Source organism: Micropterus dolomieu, linkage group LG23, assembly GCF_021292245.1.
Source record: "Micropterus dolomieu isolate WLL.071019.BEF.003 ecotype Adirondacks linkage group LG23, ASM2129224v1, whole genome shotgun sequence".
Taxonomy (NCBI): Eukaryota; Metazoa; Chordata; class Actinopteri; order Centrarchiformes; family Centrarchidae; genus Micropterus; species Micropterus dolomieu.
The window spans coordinates 23,867,734-23,883,367 of record NC_060172.1 but is presented as its reverse complement, the minus strand read 5'-3'; the positions used below and the strand labels follow the sequence as shown (position 1 = coordinate 23,883,367).

At 42.3% G+C, this 15,634-nt stretch overlaps 1 protein-coding gene across 4 annotated transcripts in view; it reads right to left on the bottom strand.

The window, feature by feature from the left end:
- Nucleotides 1-4,829: 4,829 nt before the first annotated feature.
- klhl13 (kelch-like family member 13) overlaps nt 4,830-15,634 on the bottom strand; it is a 69,224-nt gene continuing 58,419 nt past the window's right edge. For all 4 annotated transcript variants that reach the window (XM_046039984.1, XM_046039986.1, XM_046039983.1 and 1 more), the window contains 3 exons: nt 14,144-14,939; nt 10,362-10,475; nt 4,830-5,934 (listed from right to left, as the gene is read on the bottom strand). In XM_046039984.1, coding sequence (XP_045895940.1) covers nt 5,447-5,934; nt 10,362-10,475; nt 14,144-14,939 — 1,398 coding nt within the window. In that variant the 3' untranslated portion in view covers nt 4,830-5,446. The remainder of the gene's footprint in view (nt 5,935-10,361; nt 10,476-14,143; nt 14,940-15,634) is intronic.

Genomic DNA, 15,634 nt, shown 5'->3' with positions numbered 1-15,634 from the left:
TTCCAGTTCACTGCTCTCTATAGCTGGTCTAGAGGAAATGGCTCTTAACAAACTTTATAAACTAGCATGTTCTTTGTTGCCTTAAAGAATCATCTCACAGTTTCAAGCTGTCAATGTGCAAACTGCATCGTTCCATTTATATTCTTTACCTGCTTTTTCCTTTTCATTGTCAAGGGGTGCACTGGAGCATATCCCAGCATGCATTGGGTTGAAGGAAGGGAGACACCTTGGACAGGCTGCCAATCCATCACAGTCTCCAAATCCACCTTGAACCGTAGGAGGAGACTTGCCTGAATAAGTGGGAGAACATGCAAACCAAAAAGTCAACTGAACACCACCCCTTCTTCATCAACATCACTGCAGCAATATGGAACCATAATATAAATACAAGATGCAGAGAGGTGGTGTATTTAGGACAGGTGCAGGATTTAACCAGGGACAAAATAGTTTTTTTTTTCATCCAATAAAGTTTTGGGAGCTTAAATCCAGTGGATACACACATGCAATTTGTAAACAGAATAACTTTAGATATGAGATACAGCTGAGACATAAATCAAAATCTGGGACTGATACAAGGCCAGATGTTGAACAAAACAAATCCCCAAATTTGCCCCCTCCCACCTCTGCTATAATAATAAAAAAACAACACTCCAGCTGGGGCAGGAACAAGCACTGGAACAAGAGATGAATCAGGGACAGATTATTCAGGACACAGTCACGAGAGGATAGAGAGAGGGGGAGGGGGGTGGGGGAGAGCAGGGACTTGACCTTTTCTGAATATTCATGACGAGAGAGAGAGAGATGTAAACCTTTTCTGAAACTTTTGCGGAGCCTAATGACGGAGGCCAGCTTGTGATTCAGTGCAAAAATAAATACATCTAGCTGGAGTAACATCAGGATATCTTGGCTGTCTGCCAGCCAGGAGGATCAATAGCCATTAACATCATCATGCATGCAGTCAGAGGACAGCAGGGATCTGTGGCTCTGCAGAGCATTTCATCATGATAGGAGGGCAGACTGGAGCTGTAGTTACAGTTAGAGCTGCTGAGAGCAATGCTTTCTGACTGACAATGTCATCAGTATGCTGCATATGTAAACACATCCAGCAGCCTGGAGAATCTAGGTCATTTTTTGGTTGGGATGAGATGAGAGGAGGAGCTGTCTGGAGATACACCGAGCTGCAAATGTGCGCCGTGTTCATGTGTCAAAGAGTCAGGCTGTAATCTGCATGCGCCTCTTTTATCTGCTTCATGAATCAAGTGAAAGCACCTCCAGTGGTGATGAAATCTGCTGAGAAACACAGGTAGTGAAGCAGAGGGGAGGAGGAGGAGGAGGAGTGGGAAGGAGGGAAGGAGGAGTGGTGAACGCATGTAATTTCTTGCTCCAGTTCTCTTTGCCTTAGCAGTGAGGACATATCATTTATTAAAAATCCAAGCCTCGAGTCTTCAAGATACACCAAAGCTCTGTGTCATGAAATACTGACTTTGGCTCGTGTTAAACACCAGGAAACAATGCAGCCACGCACCAGAAATTACACACTCGGATCTGGAACAACATGTGCTGCATCAGTACAGAGGATAAATGTTGAGGTTGATTTTTGGTGTCATTTCTACTCTGTCCTTAAAGTGCTCTGCACAGTGAAAAAATTAATCTTTTTACTGAAGTGCCAGTGCATTGAATGGAATGTCTTTTCTCAAATCAATTTAAAAATCAATTAATGCTTTAAAATATGTCTGAGAACAACAGAGTGCTATTGTAAAACTCAGACTGCACTCTGTCTGGCTTGACTGCAGGAACAATGCTCAGACAGCGGCAGAGCAGCAGGCAACGTGGATGAAATCCTCTATCAGGCATGTTAGCGGCTCTGTGTCATGCCCAGCTCCCGCAGTTAGGCTATGTGTTCAGTCCGGTGTCTGCAACAACTTCCTGTTCTGTTGGAATTTACCATCTTGTCTCTTTTCATGTCTTTGTCTGCCTTCCTGCCCTGTATGATTACCTGTCCCCGCCCGAATGTGCTCCACTTGTGCCTCGTTGTCTCCCAGGCCCTGGTGTGTATATATACCCACTTCCTGTTTGTTTCCGTGCCAGTTTGTCTTGATTCCCAGTGTGCTTTGACCTTAGCTCTGTGTCTTTTGACCTCGACTCTAGCCTTGTGATTTTGGACTTGGTTCAATAAATTGTTTATTTGTGAACCACCTTGAGTTGTGCCTTTTGAGCCCATTACCATTGTGTGTAACCTTGATACAGTGAGGCTGTATTTAATCACATAAGTACTTTGAGCTAAATGCTAACATCAACATGTTAACATGCTCATAATGACGATGCCGGCATGTTGTTTGTGTTTACCATGTTCACCATCTTAGTTTAGCATGAACGCTAATTAGCACTAAAACACAAAGTGCAGCTGGGACTGATGGGAATGTAGTCATTTTTGCAGGTCCATAAACCAAAACACTCAACCAACAGTGAATTTTGACCTCATAATGGCGCCATCTTAAAGGCCACCAACATTTTTACAATTCATCCTCTGGGGGAAAGGAATGTCATGACAAACCACGCAAAAGTTCTGAAGTCATATTATGATAAAATGATATAGTTCGGATATTTCAATAAAAACTGCCACTTGGTGACGATAGAGTTAAAGTCACCAAAGGCACTAGGGTTCAGCCTCTGGGGATCATGAATTTCTTTTCAAAATTTCATGGCAATCTATCCAATAGAGATGTTTCAGTCTGGACTAAAGTGGTGGTTCGACAGACTGACCTCCCTAGAGCCGTACCACTAGCATAGCTAAAAATCCAATAACCCATAAAGCAGTCCTGCTTGATTTAAAGAGCCAAAATCTCTGTTGGCTGGCAAATAATAATCTCACAGTATATGTCGTCATATCTCTGAGCCTTAATGAGGGATTTTATTGAGCAATGCCTCAAACAGTACATTTGTTTTTTAAATCACACACACTAGTAACAATTCATCTTGGCAACACAGGGTATATGTAGCCACATATTTGAGCAAATGCGAAAGTCGTACATTGCCAAAAATTTAGAGCACTTAAAGTGAATTTTGACAAAACAAAAAAACATTCATTGACGGATTAGCACCTCTGCCTTTCAGAGTTGTTTAAGGAAAATTGATGTACTTTTGCTAGCCTAACTGGATCTGTTCTGTATCGCCTTCTCATCCTACTTTTCCAGGTAAGTTCACCGTTTGCTTTGAGGGGTGGTTTATCTACAGCATCAGTCTCTTTTCACTGTTATTCATGCCTTCATATCCAGGTGATACAGATGGTTAACAGTGCATGATTTATTCTCACTGATATGTCCAGGGAAAGGCGGCACTAAATTCTTACCCTTGTACCATCTTCTGTCATGTACATCTTTGCTAGCAGCTGAGCCTTTTACATTTTTGCCCCTTTGTTCATTCAGTGACTCTCCGTTCAAGGATTACAAACAGCCTATTTTTACATTTGGGAGAACGATGCAAACTGTTCCTTCAAAAGGACTTAACAATGAGCTGCTACACAAAACAGAGCTTTTGAAATGTCACAAAAAAGGTATTAACATAGCACTTCTTCAAAGCATCACAAATAAAAAAAAATAAAATACTTGCATAAGGACACATGCAAAAGTTACAATTAGGCCATCAGTGAAAAGGCACCAAAAAAAAAAAATAATGTCCAGGACATTCATTTACAACGTCTTACGTAAAATAACCCGTTATAATGGCAATGCTACAGCTGACATGCTGTTGCTATGGACAACACAGGAACAGGCATTAAAATCTGAAATCAGACACACCACTGCAGCGTCTCATTAATTGGATATAATGAGAATATAATGAGGATTTAAAGCTCCAGACCAAACTCACCTGATGGTTACAGAAACCTTTTGTTCCCGGTAACAGCATGATGCAGACGTCTCGGACACCATATGCTGCTATTAAGGCTTTAATCGGCCAGGAGCAGGTGGGCAGATTGTGGGCGACATTACAGTCTGTCTTGATGCCAGGAGGAGAGGCGACAGTGGTGGATGTGCCAGTTTCCAGTTGACACTGGTCAGCAGCATAATGTTAATAGCACTGGCAGGCGGTTCTGTGCTTTCACAGTTTTCTGTAGCTGACATGAGCACATGGACCAAGCCTATATTATTTAACCACACAATGTGGAGCACTGAAAAGCCCTGAATGTTACCGGTTACAATGGCACATTTGATTTTATAATCCTTCTATTGAATAGCTCACGAGGTCACATCAGTTTAAAATCGAGGCAACAGTCCTGCCTGACCCAGACATTTTCTACTTATTTACCTTCAGTAACAATTAGCAATTAATTTGAGCAATCTCTATCAACAAGACAACCATCAAATGTCTCAACAGGTTGACCGATCTTCTATGTTGTCCTCTCACTCATTACAGTTATCACAAAAAAAATCTAAAAGGGATCCACATCTTGCACCAGAGTCAGAGGGCTTCATTCAAATCATCAACAATGACAGTGTTCAGTCTGGTAAACTACATTCAAACAACTTCTTCAACTTGAGCGTCTTAAGGACTGGTCTGAGTCTGCTGCAGTCAGTGATGACGACAACACTGGAATTACTTTCAAAATCATGTTTATTAAATTTAGAAAACACCATTTTGTTAACAGTTTCATAGCAATAGCAGGAAAAGAACTGAAACTGTGAGAGAGAGAGCGAGAGAGAGCAAGAGCGAGAGAAAGAGAGAGCGACAGAGCGAGAGCGAAAGAGAAAGAGAGAGAGCGAGAGAGAGCAAGAGCGAGAGAAAGAGAGAGCGACAGAGCGAGAGCGAAAGAGAAAGAGAGAGAGCGAGAGAGAAAGAGAGCGAGAGCGAGAGCAAGAGAGTGAGAGCGACAGAGAGAGCGAGAGAGAGAGAAAGAGCGACAGAGAGAGCGAGAGAGAGAGAAAGAGCGACAGAGAGAGCGAGAGAGAGAGAGGCGTAGATGGGGCCTGGGCCAACCCCTGAGTTAAAAACCAGCTGTGGAGCTCACCCGTCCCTACGCTTCTGCTCTCTGGGGTCAACCTGCATCTAACCTGGCATAGACTAGAACAGAGTCAGAGTGGTAGTCAGCATCTCAAGGTAGAACGCTTAAAGAAACGAGACATAAGAAAACTTTGTAGACATCAGGTAGAAAAGTTGATTTGCAAAGTCACTTTTCAAGTCAAGGTATTTCCTGCCAAAATATACCGAGTATGCAACATTAACATGTAATTAGGTTGCCAAACCGTATCGGTATGTAGGTTTAATCACTTAGGGAGGGGTTTCTGCACAGCTTTAGGGGAGGTGGACTTGGAGGGTACTTAGGGATGTAGTACAGATGTAGTCCAAAGAGGAAGTGCAAACAATGTCTATAAGGTGTGTTTGTTGAGGGGGTTGAGTGTACGAGGGATTACGGGGGTGTGAGCAAAATAGGGCTCCCCCCCTTTACTCATCAAGGTGCTGAGAGGGGCGACTCTCTGGAGGGCGAGCCTGAGATATCCTCAGGGGGAAAAACTGTGAGCGTGCAGGCTCGGATCCCGCCCAGCGACTCGGGTAAGTCAAACACTTTGTGCCATTCGTCTTTCTCGGGGTCATACTTCTGTACTATTTCCACCATGCAGCGATTGTTCCACGAGTAACCGCCCACCACATAGATCTTATTCTCAAACACAGCCACGCCGACGTCGCTCTGGCCACGCAACATGGCGGCGATAGGTGTCCACAAGTCAAGGGCGGGGGAGTAGTATTCACAGCTCAGCACGTCGTCGTAGTCGCTGGTGCCCCGGAAGTGATTGCCCCCGATCACGTAAAGACGGTCACCCACTGTGCACATGCAGTGGAGGCCACGCACTGTCGTCATGGGTGCTTTCTGTGTCCATTTATCCGCATCTGGGTCAAAGCACATCAGCTCCTTCTGAAAAGTGTCATGAGTGATTCCCCCTGCAGCAAGAAGACACAGAGAACGGACATTAGCTTCGTCACTGATCATTTGGGGGAGGAAAACAGCTTTGTAGGCTTGTCAATCAGACCGACCTGTGACTAATTCGCCCATGTCAACCTACCTACATTTTCATTTATCTAGGTCATGTGGAGGACCTGCCATAACACTGGAAATGGTCACATTTGCGTCAGTAGCATTGTGAAGAAAGTGAATCATGATAAAGGCTGTACATTTTTAAATCAAACCTTTCCTCGATTCACCATTTCTCAAACCTCAACTTAAAACTCGACAACCCATAAAACAAGGTATACCGTAATTTTTTATAAAATAGAGTGACATCGACATTTATTCAGCCTCTTTTCTACACAATGCTGATGATAAGAAACAAAGAGGAACACCATTACAAAACATTCCCGCACATACACACCAGCAGACGGGACACAAAAAGCGGAGGGAAAGTGGGGAGGAAAGAAAAAAAAAAGAAACAGGACATGTCTACAGGGAAGGCTTAAAATAAAGAGGAACACAATCCCAGCATGCATTTGGGTGGAAGCCAGCCCTCCCCTCCCCCCTCTAGGCAGAGTGACTAGGAGCAAATGCAGTGAAGATCTGCGGAGCATGCCGAATAGAGGCAGAATCCCTCTTTTGCTGCTGCCCAGTGATCGTGTGCTTGGTTTATTGTTAAAGCCTAAGCTGTCTATTCAGCTGCCATGACTCATATCTGTGATGCTGCACTTCCTTAACTGATCACATCCAAAGATAGCTAGACTATCCATTTTCTTTATCCAAGCAGTCCATGGGTCACGTCTGCTATTCAAATCCTGACAAGGGAACAGAGCAGGAGTCCTTCATAAAGTCCTGATAATTCCTCTCAAGAGGCCCTGCTGCTATTCTGATTCAGTTCAAGGGCGTTGGCCTTTTCCCGGATACAATGACTGATCAGTATCCCGGTATCCTAATGTCCAATCAGTGCCATTAATGAGACATTAATTGAGCCAACCTCAGAGAAACAGGCTAAAAGCGTTTGCCCTTCCATAGACAGGACAGACTGGGTTATTGTTTGTATTGTCTGCCACATATGCCATACAAAAACCATTTCCCTGTTCAACCATGTAGATATATAAGGAGAGTGCCCTTGTAAAGCCAGTGACCCACTTGGTTGGTTGAATCAGTGTCGGCACAAGCGGGACCCAAAGAGAAGATGGAGAATAGACACAGAGGTGAGGCAGGAAAAGGGGGCTCAGCATATTCCAAGAATATCCTTTAATTATAAGAGAGTCAGACTTGCACTTCAGTACAAATATCAATTACTGCTCTGCTTTCCTCCTTAAAAAATAAAACAAATGTACAGTCACATCCATAGTGGATGAACTCAGTGGATAACACTTTGACCTCACAGCAAGAAGGGGGTTCGAAACTTCAGTTGCGTGGGTTTCCTCTGGGCTCTGGTTTCCCCCACCATCAAAAACATGTTAGGCTAACTCTCCTATCAGTGTCCTTGACCAAAGCACTGGCTTAAAATTGGAGTTGGTCCTCGGGCGCTGTACAGTGGCTGCCCACTGATCCTAGTACTTAGGATGGGTTAAATGCAGAGGGTGAATTTCGCTAGACGTACTCTGTATGTGACAACACACTTGATTTCACATGGCTAAAGACACAACCAAGCCGTAGTGTCTATGGGATGGCTCGGAATAGATGGATTGACAGTGGATTATAAATGCAGCCAAAATTACCGGGGCTCCTCTCTTCATTTTTCAGATCAAGGTAAAAAATACAGTGCATTTCATTCATGGTCCCCAATCCGGTAATATACATTCAGCAACCACACTCCTGAAGTCGTACTGTCGAGTTCATTTTATAGCCTTTTGACATTTTTCTTTCTGTCAGTCCTGCAGGAATATGAGATGTTACAATTAAACCAATCTCAGCTGTGCCTAAAATCCCTCATTCACTACTCTTATATAACGGACAATCATTGACTCTCAATAGTGAGCAGAAAACTGAAATTTCAGACACTTATGAATCATTATTGTCAAAACAACTCTAGTCTATGAGACTGTCTGCTCAGAGATGACTCCGTAAATAACTAAAAACGGTCTGAATTGTGAGACCACAGATCTTAATCTCTCAGGTAAAACGTTGCACCAGAGGCGGTGAGGCTCTGTGCTGGTTCAGTACTCATGTCTGAACTGTGCCACGCCACTTGAGCTGTGATGGTCTGTGGGCTGAGTGCATTTGTCAGGTTCATCCAGCTGACAGAATACCTTCAGACAGCACAGCAGAACCGCCGGAGAATGCGACCTGATCTACTGTGACAGACGGACACGGAACTGCACTTCAGCATGGGTCACCTTGCACAGCAGGACTGTGACAGCCTAGACTGTGGGCGCTACAGTAGGGCCTCAGTTCAAATGGGTAATGCTCCTTTACCTGTACCTTTTGCATTGTAAGTACTACAGATTCTTTTTTCATGGTTTCTTGTAAGCCATTATGCATGTTTCTTTCTTGTGTTATAACCCACAGCTGTACTTACAAACCTGCTTGACAAGCTGTATGATGCCAATGTTCACTTTAACACATGTAGTTTTAACTGCTGCAGGTGCAAAGCATGACACTGTGGGTCACTGTTAGTGAAATGTACCAGGCTACTGGCCTGCTATTGAGTACATCACTGAACCATGAAACTAAAACAAAAGGAATCCATTAGAATATCAAAAAGGGTGAGCAATAAATACGATGTACTGCAGAGTACAGCCTGAGGCAAAGGCATTGAAAAACAGCTGGCTACCAGCAGATTAGCTCAGTCTGCGACTATTTTATAAATCATTTCAGTTTATTAATTTTAAAAAGTGAAATTGTGTCTTTCACCTTCACGCCACTGTAATCTTTGGCTTGCCAAATCATTTGGTCTGTGTGGTCCCAAATATGCCCCAGTTCTTTTGCTTGCCAAGTGACATACTAACTAATAACATTTTTTTTAAATAAAAGTTATATAAGCAATGACAGTAATCATGTATGAAGTCAGAATCTCGTTTCTGGCTAGTCAGGGCTACATGCACAGTGACAAATCAATACTCCAATGTGTTGAAAAAAAAGCAAATGAATGTTTGTCAGTTGTGGGACTTTGTGTGAGGAACTGTAAAATAAAACGATAACTGGAATTGCAGGAATAATGTGATCTGTGAATTATGAAATTAAAGTCACTGGTTGTGTGCACAGTAATCAAAATCAGGGAGTGTTTCTAATAAAACAGCGTGCATGCCAGTCAGCATCTCACATTGTAACTTAGCTTAATGCTGCTGCTCGGGAGGTCTTTTAATATTTTATGTTAATTTGCCAAAGCCTCCCAGGTTGTACAGTATGCGGATAGGCTGTGGAGACCAACGCTGTCCCCAATACCAATAAGCTGCACCTCTTCTTTAAATAGTTCACGGACACACAAAAAAGCATTAGTTGAAATTCTGACTTTGTTTCTGTATTCCTTTCGATTGCTTCACTCCTCAAACAGCTGGTGTTCATTTCTTTGGTTGTATCTTTGCAGATTTTCAGCTGATCTAGGCGCTACTGGTTAAATTTCTAGAATTTATAAAAAGAAGATGAGCCGAACAGAACTAGAATCTGTACAAAACACATTTTTTGTGATTTGCAATAAACTCCCTCTTGTCGCAAAAAAAAAAAATCTATACTTCTGGAAACCTCCAGCGATCCAATTTTTCATGTTTATGACCACTGTTTATGTTCATGTGTTGTCCAACGAAGACAGTACCCACGGCCAGGAGGGATTATCGCAGCCTTTTCTGTGTTACACCTCCTACACAGGATTCAGTCTTCTACTTTACTCCATCCTTCCCAATTTCCCTTCCACCCCTCCCCTCCCCTTCCTTTGTAGCGCCGCTCTGGATTAGTCACGCTGAGAAACTAGGGCTCATCTCCATAATGCAGGATTTGTTTTCAATCCTATGAAGTGAACAAGTATCGAGGTGACACCTATAGAGCAAGTATTAACTGCCCAAAGGCCCAGTGTCAGTGTCCATCCTCTGCCCTACGCACTGAACCCGTGCAGACTTTAACTAGCATCACCTGCGTGCTCAGCATAGATGAATCGAGTGTGAGAGGAACGACTTGTAAAAGACACCCTTTTTATGTGATGTAGCAAGTTCAAAAGACACAAATACTGAGCATTAGCGTCCCCTTACAAATCTTATTAGTGACTCATTGAAAAACTAGAATGAGACAAATCACATAGCAGCTCTCTCTCGATGACTCATGGTGTTTTTTGAGGTAAGGTATCAGATGAGGTAACCTGAATTTTATAAGATGTAATCTGCCGTGAAATGCTCTGGGGGGTGATCCAATTGGAAATCGGTTTGTAAACTCACCACACATAACATTACACGCGCCTCTTTGTTTGAAATATACCACTTACCTGAAATATACATGTAGCCACCATATACCGTCCCAGCGTGGCCATAATGTGGCTCATTCATTTTGGCAACATATGTCCATTCATTTGTCCTTGGGTTGTAGCACTCCACAGTAGCTTGAAGAAAAAGATGAAGGGAGAAAAAAAGAAGAACGTATTAGTAGAAAGTAGGTCAAGACACAACTAAGGAGGACAAACAGCAGCAAATGAGGCCTTGGAGGGTCTCAGCGTGGGAGCTAAAACGCGGATTTAAATACACATATCCACAACCCCACCAGCACTGAATGCACTGACAGCACAGGAAGTAGGGATTGTAAGATCCTTTCTCTTAAGGCCCCTGAGGGGGGTTCTACAAAGTCTGTAAGAAACCTAAATAGGGATGCTGGGATTCATGAGTGATGCTCATATGTGAGTGACTGGTGGCTAAGTGACCCCTTAAAGCAGTGGTGAGCAATAGGCGGCCCGTGGGCCAGAACCGGCCCGCCAGCATTAATATCTGGCATGCGGCCAAGTTGCTTTGATAGCAGAAAAAAATTAAAAATAACTAAACTGATAGCGGCTGGTGCTGAAATAGATTTCAGTCATGACAGCTACAGTTACTCACACAATCACTTACTCTTAAATGAATGTGCCTCCAAAATAAAAGCACAAGAACGTTTTTTGCAGCAATGCTTTATGTCAAGTTTATTGAGAGCTTTTACTTTGAAGAATTCTGAATGGACATTCAAAAGAGACTCTGGCTTGCTTGACACACCTCTGAAAAAACTGTCAGTAAACAGGTAATTGGATTCCCCTGAATTTCCTCAGGGAAAAGAAAATAAGTGTCCATAGGTTTATGAATGCAGATCAAATGCCGGGATGCACACACACACGCACATGCTTTATTGTGAGCATGTGCAAAAGTGTCCTTATAATCAATTTGTTTAACAAGGGAGAAAAAAAAAAATATCTGCATGATCTGCATTTGATCTTACAACTTTAATAACGGGAGTCCCCCACAGTACCGTTTTAGTGGCATCTAGAGGTGAGGGTCGCTAATTGCAGCCAGCAGCTCCCGGCTCTTCCAACTTCAGTGTGTGCTCTTTAGTTGGAATGTAAAATCAAAATTGATGCTACTACAAAGATGTGTTGGATTAGCATTATCAGAGCTTATAAACACACAGGCATCTAGTTCACTGTACTTGTATAGCAAATGTGATTTTTCATGAATCAAAGTTCTTTATACTATGCCCCATGTACACTTTATTTCTCTTTTTGCACTAAGGATTTAAGGAAAAATAGATTCTGATTATTCCAACACTACATGAATGCATCATCAGTCACCGCTCACCCCTCCCTTTCCAAGTGCACAGGAGCAAAGGCAGTCGACGTGCTCCGTCGGATCTTGTGCTAAATAATGTGTGGTCTTACTACTTGTTCTTTTTCTTCTTCGTATGTATTAAACGTAGTGACGAAACACGCTCTGTAGAGCCGTTTGTCCGTTCGGGCTACTGTAGAAACATGGCGGCGCAACATGCCGAAATTAATGTAAGAGGAACCACATCACTTTAAAGTGACAATGATTGTATTTCAGTAAAAAATAAAAAAACATTAATTAATTTCATTGGGGTTTTTTTGTATTTTCTTTCATACTGTTCCTGCACCTCATCATCAGTTATCTTTGTTCCTACTGTTCTAAAAAAACAGAGAAACAGATTTTGGAGTTTTACCATGTGTAGAAAGGGCACAGTAGCACAGGGCAATGTACTACAACATTCAACATAACTTACTTGAAAAATTATTACAAAAAAAAATATTCACACTGGTTCCGAATTACAGCATAAAGCTCAGTACAACAAAAGGAGTGTGAGCCATCCCTGCGCAAGCTGGGGAAATCTCAGCGGGGAAAATGAGTGAATGCCTTACTCTGCTTGCTCAACAACTATCATCAATGACCTTGAGCAGTGCACAAAATCTCGCAGTCGTTCAGAGGAAGTACTACAGACATATTAGAAGACAATAATAGTACTGAGCAGATCTACAATATGGAGTTGATCTATGATCAGTAGAAAAGGTTGGATTCCTAATTAGCACAAATTTCTGTCGTTCAACATACTAAGGGTCAAGCTGGCAGCTGTGACATCTGGTAATATAGCATACTTGGCATACTTCTCTGACCTAGAGCAGTGTTTCTCCACGGGGGGGGGGGGGGGCTTCAAATGAAACATACTTTAAATGATCTGTGTATTGTGATTGGTCCCAAAAATATCAACGATTAACAGGACAGGAAAGAGGAATAACATTCTGAGACACAAAATTATTTTATGTTTTTTCATAAATAAATGTTTGCTTTGAACCCAGGTCTCTCACACCAAAGGCATGTCTTATCCATTGCGCCATCACCACCCGTATCACGCTGCTACTGTGCAAGAATATCATTTACAAAATTAACAATCATGAATAACAGTCAAATGATCGTGTGACACTTTGCAAGAAAATGTTTTTCTCTCATTGGTATTTTTTTCAAGACCTATAAAATGTGATTTGTTTGACTAACTACCCCGCCCCCAAATGCCTATATATATATATATATATATATATATATATATTTATATTTATATATTTATTTATTTATTTCAAAAGAACATGCCTAATGGAGAATGAAGTCCCTAAAAAGTGCACCAGTTAAGATTGAAAGCTTCTTCCTGCAAATATCTGTCTACATGTTGTTGAGCTTTTCTTTTATAATCTGGGCAATTCAGACGTTACAATAAAAGTTCACACCCATATGAACTACCCAGAGTAAACAAATATTATTCAGGGGCTGGGCACATCCAGAAAAACATCAAGGCTAAACCACATGCATTGAAAGGGCAGTGGAACATAAAGCAGAAAAAGGCATTTGTGTAGACAGGCAGTGAACTGGGGACGTGTCCTTTGGTCTAATTATAACCCAGAAGAGAAGACTGCTCACACTGTGGTCTCTCTCTCTCTCTCTCTCTCTCTCTCTGCTGCAGTTACAGAGCTGAATTTAAGTACTGGGTGGCACCTCTCTGTGGTCCACCGTCACGGGTGCAGAGGTTCCAAATATATGTTCCACATATATCAATCTCTCTCTATCGATATCTATCTGTCTATAGAGATAGATATCTACTGGTAAATTGAAGAGTATTTAACAGAGGGGTGAATTGTGAGTCAAAAGCTAACAAAATAATGTTTAAACTATGAAAATCATCAGATTACTGGCTAAGGATGATCTGATACGACTCCTTTATAAATCACTTTAAAAATTCCACTGACAAATTGTTTACAACTACTCACTTAATCCCCTCTGCCAGTACCGTTTTGTGTCCTAGCTTAGGCTGTGCCTCACGACCTACAATTCAACATTATCTGATACAGCACTGTAATACATGTACATACATTAGAAGGACTTTAATCTTAAATATTTGTTGAGACCGTATCAGTAAAGTGTCCACCATGTTACAAAGGATTCTGCATGTGTTGAAATGCTTCCAAAATGGATTACTTTAGATTGTAAAAAGGTGTTAATGGTGATAATGTGCACATCCTCTAAATTCTATTAAATTACACAGAGATTATACACGCAACATGTTGAAACAGCAAATGATGTGTAGGCACAAGACTTGATTACCAGCATCAGCATGCTTGCAGTCTTATTAAACTGTCTTTTTCTCGTATTGCTCCATGATATTTAAGTGAATAATCTCATACACTATTAATTAAAGGCTTCTGTTGTTGCTTAAAAGGAAAGATAAAACAAACAAGCAGGGAAATTAACTCACCAAGCTCCCCGGCAGCGTTCCGTCCACCAACGGCATAGAGGTGTCCCTTGAGTGCACTGAGGTGGAAGAAGGTACGTTTCTCATTAAGGCATGCCACCTGCATCCACTTGTTGTAGCGAGGGTCGTACCGGAACACTGTGTCCACTGCTGTCTTGCCTTTGGTGTCATAGTTGCTTTGGCCACCCACCACATAGAGAAAGTTACCAATGACTGCAATGCCATGTTGGTAGCGGGGTGCATCCATGGGTGCCAGCGCCTTCCACTCATGAGCCTTCTCATCAAAAAGACGCAGCTCCTTACTCACAACTAGCTGCTGGCGCAGGACACCACCCAGGGTGACAAGGTGGGCACTGTCTGAGCGGATGGCTGTCCGTTCTGACTGCATAACTGGCTGCATGTAGGGCATCATTTGGTAGTTGCTAGCCTCTAGGAGAAGGTTGACACAGGTGTTGTCTGTGCGCATGAAGTCCACTGTCTGCACATGATTGATGAGCTCCTGTGGGTTCATGAGGGGAAAGCGAATGTTCTTCATGAGCTTTGGGGCATAGTCCATACGACCGTCTTCGTAGCGTAGCCAACGGCAAGCAGCCTTGAACAGGTCCAACTCAGTGCAGTGTTTCAAGCTGTTGCTGGACAGTACAAAAGCCAAACGTTCAAACGGTAGCTTAACAAACTCTCCCGTGCCCAGCAAAGAGGGGAAGTTCTTCAGGATAAAGTTGTTCACATATTTGTCCACCTCTGTGAGGTTATACGTATTGGCAATCCGTCCCACCTCTACACAGTTGTCAAGAGAAACCTGCAGGTAAAAAGAAATGAAATTCTTGGATATCTGCAACTAGGACTGACGACACATTTTAGGACATGACTGGATCTTGTGTAAAGAAACGTGCTTCCTTAGACAGAACGATTTCCAATTAAAAAATATATTGATTTAGCATTGAGAGATGCTGTGATCAGAGGAAAATTAACAAAACCAACACCTACAGGTGCTAGTCCAATAATTAGAATATCATCAAAAAGTTGATTTATTTCAGTAATTCCATTCAAAAAGTGAAACTTGGATATTATATTCATTCATTACACACAGACTGATATATTTCTAATGTTTATTTCATTTAATTGTGATGATTAAAACTGACAACTAATGAAAATCCAAAATTCAGTATCTCTGAAAATTAGAACATTACTTAAGACCAACACAAAAAAAGGATTTTTAGAAATGTTGGCCAACTGAAAAGTATGAGCATGTACAGCACTCAATACTTAGTTGGGGCTCCTTTTGCCTGAATTACTGCAGCAATGCGGCGTGGCATGGAGTCCATCAGTCTGTGGCACTGCTCAGGTGTTATGAGAGCCCAGGTTGCTCTGATAGTGGCCTTCAGCTCTTCTGCATTGTTGGGTCTGGCGTATCGCATCTTCCTCTTCACAATACCCCATAGATTTTCTATAGGGTTAAGGTCAGGCGAGTTTGCTGGCCAATTAAGAACAGGG